The sequence below is a fragment of the Arachis ipaensis genome, chromosome B09, assembly GCF_000816755.2.
Source record: "Arachis ipaensis cultivar K30076 chromosome B09, Araip1.1, whole genome shotgun sequence".
NCBI lineage: Eukaryota > Viridiplantae > Streptophyta > Magnoliopsida > Fabales > Fabaceae > Arachis > Arachis ipaensis.
Window position 1 is genome coordinate 34,708,407 of NC_029793.2, and position 8,460 is coordinate 34,716,866.

General features: G+C 36.8%; 1 protein-coding gene across 1 annotated transcript; it reads right to left on the reverse strand.

Annotated features, from left to right (window-relative positions):
- LOC107615404 lies at positions 6,766-7,260 on the reverse strand. Its single transcript, XM_016317468.1, has 2 exons — positions 7,189-7,260; positions 6,766-7,086 (listed from the first exon to the last, which is right to left on the reverse strand). The coding sequence occupies exons 1-2, from the start codon at positions 7,258-7,260 to the stop codon at positions 6,766-6,768; spliced, it is 393 nt and encodes a 130-aa protein (XP_016172954.1).

The window sequence follows — 8,460 nt, forward strand, 5'->3', positions numbered from 1 at the left end:
ACCAATCACGGCCTCAAGCCCATCCAATCCAACACGGCCCCCGGCCCAAACAACTCAAACATCAACCAATTCATCACAAGTTAACTAATCAAACACAATCACAAATAATGTAGTTCAAACACAATCAAGAGCAATTACAACAAGTATAACAGTTAACATAAGTATTCACATAAGCAAACAATTACAATATGCACACCCAAACAATATCACATAGATGCAAATGATGAATGCCTGTCCTACTGGCTGTGATATCACATTGTCGGTTCAATTGCCAACCCGACACATTCCCATGGGAATGTTGCCCTTCAGTCACGTATAAATGGGAACCCTCTGAGATAACGTGCCCGGCACGCGGTCCAGGATGTCAGTGCCTGCACACTCTTGTGATCCAAAAGGATGTGAGCGAGATACTTTGCCTCCGACCTCACATCTACACGTAAGCGGGATTAACCACCGTCCTTACACGGACGCCGCAACCTCGACAAGCGGGATTAACCACCGTCCTTGCCAGGCGCAAGCGACTTATCAACAATCTCGTCAATTATCAAATCTCTCAGCATAAGCGGGACGAACCCGACTCTTACGCCTACCAAACAATAACTCATCAATCTTGATGATATCCACAATCAATCAGGCTCAATACCTTATTTCAAAATCATTCTTGGCTCATTTACTTTTAAATAACAAACGTAGTCAAATCACAGCTAGCCAAGAATCACTTTTCAAAATGGAGCCACTTTCCACATCTTTCCAACACTTCCAAAAATCTCAAAACCATGCCAAGTTCAAAATCTCTTTGAAAGACTCAATCATTCATTTCTAAATCAAGATTTGGTCGTAAGATTCCTCAGCAGAGTCCCAAGACTTCAGGGGAGAATAACCTAACTTATTTCTTAAATTCCTTGAAAACCTCCGAAACTTTAACTTCTTGAGTTGAATAAATAGAATAGGGTTTAAACCTAAAACCAAATTGTGTTTCCAATTATGCCGAACCAATTTCAAGACCAACCAAACTTAAGCCAAAACCAATTTCAGTTTCATTCTTAAATCTGTTTCCAAGGGCTCGGGAAGTGTTTCAATTTTAATAAATCAAAGTTCCAGAAAATACTTCAAGCTCTTCCTAAATGTCGTAAAATGAAATAGATTAATTAAAAACCAGGTTTATTTTAAATCCATTAAAACCCCTCCAAAATCTGTTTATGTAAATCAAATTCCAAAACATAAAAATATTTCATATTTAAATTGATTTTTAAGGCATAATTCCTTTCTTAGTAATTACATCAAAAAAATAGAGATTTTTCCTAATAAGGCAAGTTCAAACATAATTTATTTCTCAAACATTTAAATCAAAGCATAATTTATTCTTTTCCAAAATAACAATTCCAATCAAAATCACAGATTTTCTAGAAATTTCGGCAGCATCTCCCCTAAAACTTGGACTTTGCCACCCTTTCCGGGTCCCAACAAAACCAATCATCAACTCTTTCTAACAGGTTCAAGACCAAATCAGTTTCCAATAAAACAAAACTCAACTTTCAAATTATCAAAAATCATTCAAATCAACCAATCCAGAAATCTCCAATTTATCAAAATCATACATCGTTACAATCAAACAGGCAACCATATTCATTCAAGATGAAACCAGACAATTCATAAGACTCACATAACCACCAAAAATATATTTTGTACAGCATATCTCTTTATAACAATTTCTAATTTAAATAAAACTAGTTTGTACAAAAGCCCCTACCTCAAAACGCATAACCATAACCCAAACGCGTCACAGAGTCCTTTTCGCCTCAACCCGAAATCAACAATCAAAATCCCAGCTATGCGTGTCTCTTTCAATAGTAGGAACAGCCTCAACGCCACATATAAGCTTAGATACTACTTCCTAACACATCAATGCCACGGAAATCTTAAAACTCATAACTGAAAACAAATGGCGAGGATCCTGAGATAAAAACACTTACTGAAATAAGAGGAATGGCATAGCAGCCTTTGCAACACCTATGCGACACGCGAACATCAGAGCTCAAACCTACATTATCAAGCCTCAAGGTCTTTAACCAAACACAGTCGAACGCTAAATTAGGGGTTTCCGAAACGTGAAATACTCACTGAATCAAAACGAAGCAACGGCAGCAGTAAGAACGATTATAGCAGCAGCGGGGGAAAAATGACCTTCTCCTCCACCTTGGTCCGTGATTCCAGCGGCAGCAGCGGCAAGGAAATTTACAACAAGCACCTTATCCCATACAAACAAATTTCAGTGCCTATCTCCAAGGTAGAAACAAACTGGTAGAACAAGGAAGCAGAAACAGGGGAGAGCTTACCCAACACAGCAGTGGTTCTAATCCCGTTTCCTCCTAACCCATTCTTTCTTTCTTTCATTCAGTTGGGAAACTGTGTGTGTTTGGCTGCTGGGGCATGGGGGGAAGCAACGGGTAACCGGGTAGGGTTTTAGGGTTAGGGTTTTTAAGTAAAGTTAAGGTTTGGGTTTGTTTTGTAATTTCAAATAAAAATAGGGATACTCTAGTAATTAGAAATAAATTCTAATCCATTAATAATAATGTATAAAAATACTATTTGCTCAGCAATTTCATTTATTATTTTCCATAAAATGCTCAAATCAAAATAATTAGAAATAATATAATTAAACCCTTTATTTTCCAAAGTAACAGTATTAATATTTAAAATATTAATTACTTAATCCAAATCATATAAAAATCCTTATTATTTCACAACTACCAACTTTATAATATAATTATAGAAAATAATCCAATAATTATCAAATTGGATAATAAATCATAACTTGTCTCAAATTCAATAAATCAAAACTTGCCTTAATTATCTTTAATAAAATAATTTTTGAAATTAAGGCTACAAATAACTATATGATTTGAGACTTGATCATAAAAAGACTTTTCAAAAGTTCTGGGTCTTACAGAAACCATAGAAGAAGGCAGGGCATAAATAAACAACAGCAGAATAAAACCCACTATTGATAAGGTATAAGACAGCCTTGCTTATAAATAAGAGTTGTTTATCTTTGAATGGGTGGAATTTAAAACCGCTTGGTCTATTTAACCCATGGAAGTATGTAGAAAATCTTGACAATGATCTAACATGGGAGTGTACAATCTACACACACAATATAGGAAAAAATGGGCTTTCTATTCAAAGAAAAATCTGCTGCCACTTTTGGGAAGATGTAAGTACTTATAAATATGGTGTGTCTTCGCAAATTAAAAAGGATCGCGCAAATCATATTGCGACGTCTGTGTTTGAATGAGAAGAGGCTAATCTAAATAAAATAATTTAGTTATTCAATTAATGTGAAATTATTGGCGGATGGAAGTCTGTTCAAGGAGATATATTTTTTTATACAGCAGCAATGAAAGGCAAAAAGTACTTGTCGGGCGCAACTGTATCACATGTTATGCTGGTTCGTTATTGATTGGGTATGAATAATGTTAATGACGTTTTGAAGGATGGAAGAAGAAACCTATGTATCCAACCAATTTGCATTAAGCCTCGGGGAACGCATTGCAAGGAACAGGTTGGTGATAAATATATCATTATGCATAGAACGGATACATCTAGGTGGGAAAGTGTGGGGCGCAACTGAAAAGGCTTGTCGTTCATGCTGTGTTGACAAAACTCCAGAAAACCAAACACTATCAACAGTTATTAGAAAATTAGAAAATAATTGACAAAGAGGGTATGGGAATGAGCACACTATTTCATACACAGGTCCCATGCCTAATACAGAGCGCCACTAATTAGGTAAGTCAACGTGGTTACCGCAGAACTATTCGGGAAATAAAAGAGCTTCACTTCCAATAGCACCGCAGTTTAAAAAAACCCCTCATGACATAAGAAAGCAAAGTGAATAAGCAAATCCAACACGTGAAATTCCATGTTTAACGACATACAACATTTAGGTTGCAATGATAGGAGTACACAGAAACAGAGAAAAAACAAAAAAGGAAACTGTTACATGTTAACAAAAACAGTAAGATTTTGGTAACCAAGTGAAGTAGTGACATAACATTTGACGGGGATCACAAAACCACATGGAAGCATAAACAGAACAGCGTACAAACTAACGGTGGCATCAATATAGAGCATCTCAATCCAGACCAGGCGAGAAGCCCAACCGAGAGCCGCCATGAGATCTAACACTATGGTCGAGCAAACTAAATAACAATGATGACAATGAGACAATGCAGCATCATCCTTACGTGCCATGACACATTGCTAATGTGAACGTGCAAAAATAAATGCCAACTGTGAATGTAACATTACGAATCTTAAGTAAGTCAAAATCAAGTTGAGAAAATGAAAGAGTCAAAGCGGTTTATTTAACGCCAAGCAGTTCGGTTGGCTTTATTTTTATTTGAAGCTCTGAGATGGAGGGATGACCGGATCACATATCCTCTGCAACAGGGTCAGTGGCATTCCCTGGGATGCACTTCTCAAACGCAGGCAGAAGACTCTTGGAGGCAGAGAGTGAGGCACGGTAGGAGATGTCATCATCGGATCTAATGCACAGCCGTTTTACAGGAGTTTGTGTAACCACGTGGTCAGTGCCAAGCTCAGAAACAGATGCGGTTTTGGTGCTCGGGAGGGGGTGGTGGAACCAGCAAGTCAGACTATGCTCCCATTCGAAATCAATTCACCGCTACGAACACCCGTTGCAGTGGTCAACTTCTGCAATGCATCCTGGAAGAGATAAGGATGAAATTGTAAAGTGTCAAGGAACACAAAAAGCACCAGCAGTTGAAATACGCAATGCTAATTGAAAGGCCTTTATGGAGTAATCAAAGAGTCATACCAATTGAATGTTCTTTTCTAAAGCAAGTGAAGCTATAATTTCTGGATCAGAACATATCCTAGAAACAGTGATCACGCACGCCTGAAATTTATTTAGGCTATCATGCCTAGTAAGCTTGAAAAGGAGTGTCTTCCCAACCAGTGCATTCAGCTGCTCTGGGAAATGGTCTCTTCCATAACCCTGATTGTGGAAGACAAGAAGTGAGTAAGTCGGCAGCGAAAGACTTCACGAAATGTCAGACCAAAAGGAAACAAACAACTAATAATGAACCTTAGCAAGCATGCTGGTGCGGATGTCAGCGGCAGTTAGTCCTAAGAACTTTGAGGCAGAATTCTCAAAGAGAACAAAAGTTGCTGTATCTGACTCATCAACAACACGAACCTGAATGCAAAACCTTCATGCACAAATAAAAAATGCCTCAAAAACAAAAAAAAAGAGGGGGGGCATGTTGATGATGCAACAAATGCTCTAACCAGATTTAACAATAAACACACAGGTGCAACATGGTTGTTTGATGTAACCCATTCCAAATCCAGGGAAAGCATCAAATCAAAAAAAATAAAAACCAACTAAAGTTCTTGAATATAAGGAGACTACATAGGATCAAACCAACCACACACGAATGGAAACCAACCTGGCAACAAAAATTGTTGAGTAAACATCGCATTTTGCACAATAAAATTGGTCAGTAAGAGCCTCGAGTCCCTGAGTGCATTGCCTGCAAGCCTTGTACCACCATGCATGATCTCTGTCAATGTCAATGACTGTTCCACAGGTCACGTAGGTTGATTTCTGGATGAAAAAATTAACCACAATGAAATAAACAAAATGCACGAAGGTGAATAATTTTAACAAATTCCTACAAAGAGCAGTGGATCACATAGGAAAAAACTAGCCAGAATGACATAAACAAAATGCATGATGGAGAATAATTTTAAAGAATTCTTGCAAAGAGCAGTGTATCGCATGAAAACATGGAACTCATGTATTAAACTGTTTCATGATGGTTTCCACAAAGAATATATTTAAATGGGTGTTGGGAAATGACCATGAATTTCAAAGCACCCAATGAACACACCTCAACAGTTTGCTTTATCTGATATATAAGTGCATAAGGTGTAAGGCTGACAAAATCTTCAGAAGGAGAATACCTCACTACCCAGCCTATAACATCAATGGTGGTGCTATGCTTGGTACCAAGTCCAATCAGCCTTGCATCAAAAAGTTAACAACATCACCATATCACAACGAATATATGAATGCATTAAGTTGCTTGTTAAAGATTGGTGAACAAAAACTAAAGCCCTTGTTAAAGAACCGGACTTTTGGCAGAATTTCTTAACCACTTCAAGGTTAGCATTAACCATGAGCCTTGTGGTGTAGTTTGTGTTGGTGATAGTCATCACACCTGAAACAAAATTTAATTTGATTAGACAAATACTTGATTACATATAAGCAGGTTCGTTGCTAATTGGGCAATTTTAAATATACCATTGTAGAACTTCATCTTGGCAAATTGGAGCACGATTATAAATTCGGTGGCCTTGTTGGCATCAAGAAGACTGACCAATTCAGATGCATAATTTTTCCACAACGTGCATAAAGCCTTCTCACTGCCACTTTTGGGTCCACACGTATTTTTGATCGCGGTTTAGATAGAACAGTTATAATCATTAAACAACACAATCAGAGGTAAGTATGGAGTGCGGCATGAATGAGGTATTCAGATTTCTATACACAATAAAAAAGGAAGACTTACCTCAGATCATCAAGCTCGATTTTCATGTAATGTGACTTCCGGGTTTTTTTTTTTCGAAAGGAATCAAGTCACTCTTTGCAGACAGAAGACCAACAAAATCAGCCCCAGATAACCTCAAGATAAGCGGGCCTTAACAAACAGTTGGCAGAGGCAAATAAATGATATACTAGGGAAATGACCTAGATGTGGGTGGCACAATGAGAACATCAAAGAGCATACCAATAAGAAATAAGTCATCCCTAACCGAAGATAATATTTCCTTGGTTGCCACGAAATCAAATGACTCAATTGAAATAGCGATGTCATCAGCACTCGAGACCAATGTGTCCCTCTTAAATATGATCCGCATACTATGCTTGGTGGGCCTGTATTTCTGCGTGTTTGAATCCATCGTAAAGTTGGCCAGAACAAACATCTTCCCCTCCTCAAGGATCGGTTCAAAAAGACGGTAATGGACAGACCGGATGAAACAATGGATTCGCGATCCCTGACAACGATGGAACAAAAATAAAGAGATGGCTGTTATCACGGAGATGACAAACATCCAAAAGAATTAACATACATGATTTAACAAAAGGCAGAAACGTACCTCTTTGTCAAGTACAACCAACTCCATTGAAGGTTGAGAGTAACTCTTTTCATATGACGGAACCTTCCACATCCTCAAAATCCTTACTTTAATGCACTAGTTCTTTTCGGAAATAAGAGAAAGTTCCTTAACAGAATCAAAAGTCTGATCCATGTGGGGGAGTGGATTTGGGTCTCGGACAAACTTTATATGAAAATATGAACTGGGCACCTGATTAACAGTAGAGAATCCTAGATATCAATTAAAGAAAATCTACATGAGGAGACAGAATTACACACCAAAAATCACAATCCACATCCAGGGAGGATCATAGAAAGCAAAAATAAATATAACACCAATTATGCATATCATAAGAAGGACGCCATGCATGAACTTTCTTTTTTGGAAACAACAACTATGAAGTAATGGCTAATTATTTGCCTCACAAGGATCTTATCTATTAAAATATTAAAATATTGGGAATGAAATGAATACAAAATGATGATTGTGGTAATAAGAGCAAGAGAGACAGAAATATACCGAAATCGGAAGAATTAATGTTAAAATTAGGTCATGCCTGGTTACGATTAAATCTAAGGAAGTCAACGCAAAGCTTTAACACATGTGCCTATAGCAATAGCAATAGCAATATTAATAGTAATCACAATAAACATCAGTGACATGAGAAAACGACGTCTTAGAATGGACCAGTATAAAAGATGCAGAGAAAGTAAGTGTGGAAGCATGTAGAAAGGAAAAGAAGAATTTATAGGGCACTAGATCCTAGCATTAACCAAAGCCCATTCACCATACCGAAAATCAGACTGCAGTCCGGATCGTCTGACGGTGCTGTGACAACATTTAAATAAACCCATGAATGTAAAACCTGAAACCCTGACTTGTGACACAATTTGAACGTTAGCCATTTAATTTGACTGAGCAATTATGTTGTATTTTACTATTTGTTATTTATATGTTATATATTGTAATATATTGTATATTTATATAAATTATCTATTATATACTATATATTATATATTTACAAATATTAAATATTATTTAGTATATATGAAACATTATATTATTATATTAGATTTTATTAGATTTGATTTATAATATGGGTGTTATTAATACGCATATACGCATATATCCTAATAGACTCTCCATCTCGATATCCATGTTTGAAGCGGCTTGAAGGCCAAAACAAATATATTCACATGCATGTCCACAACTATAACTAATAACTAATTAAATAACTAATAATAACTAATAATTAAATAAATAGATAAGAAT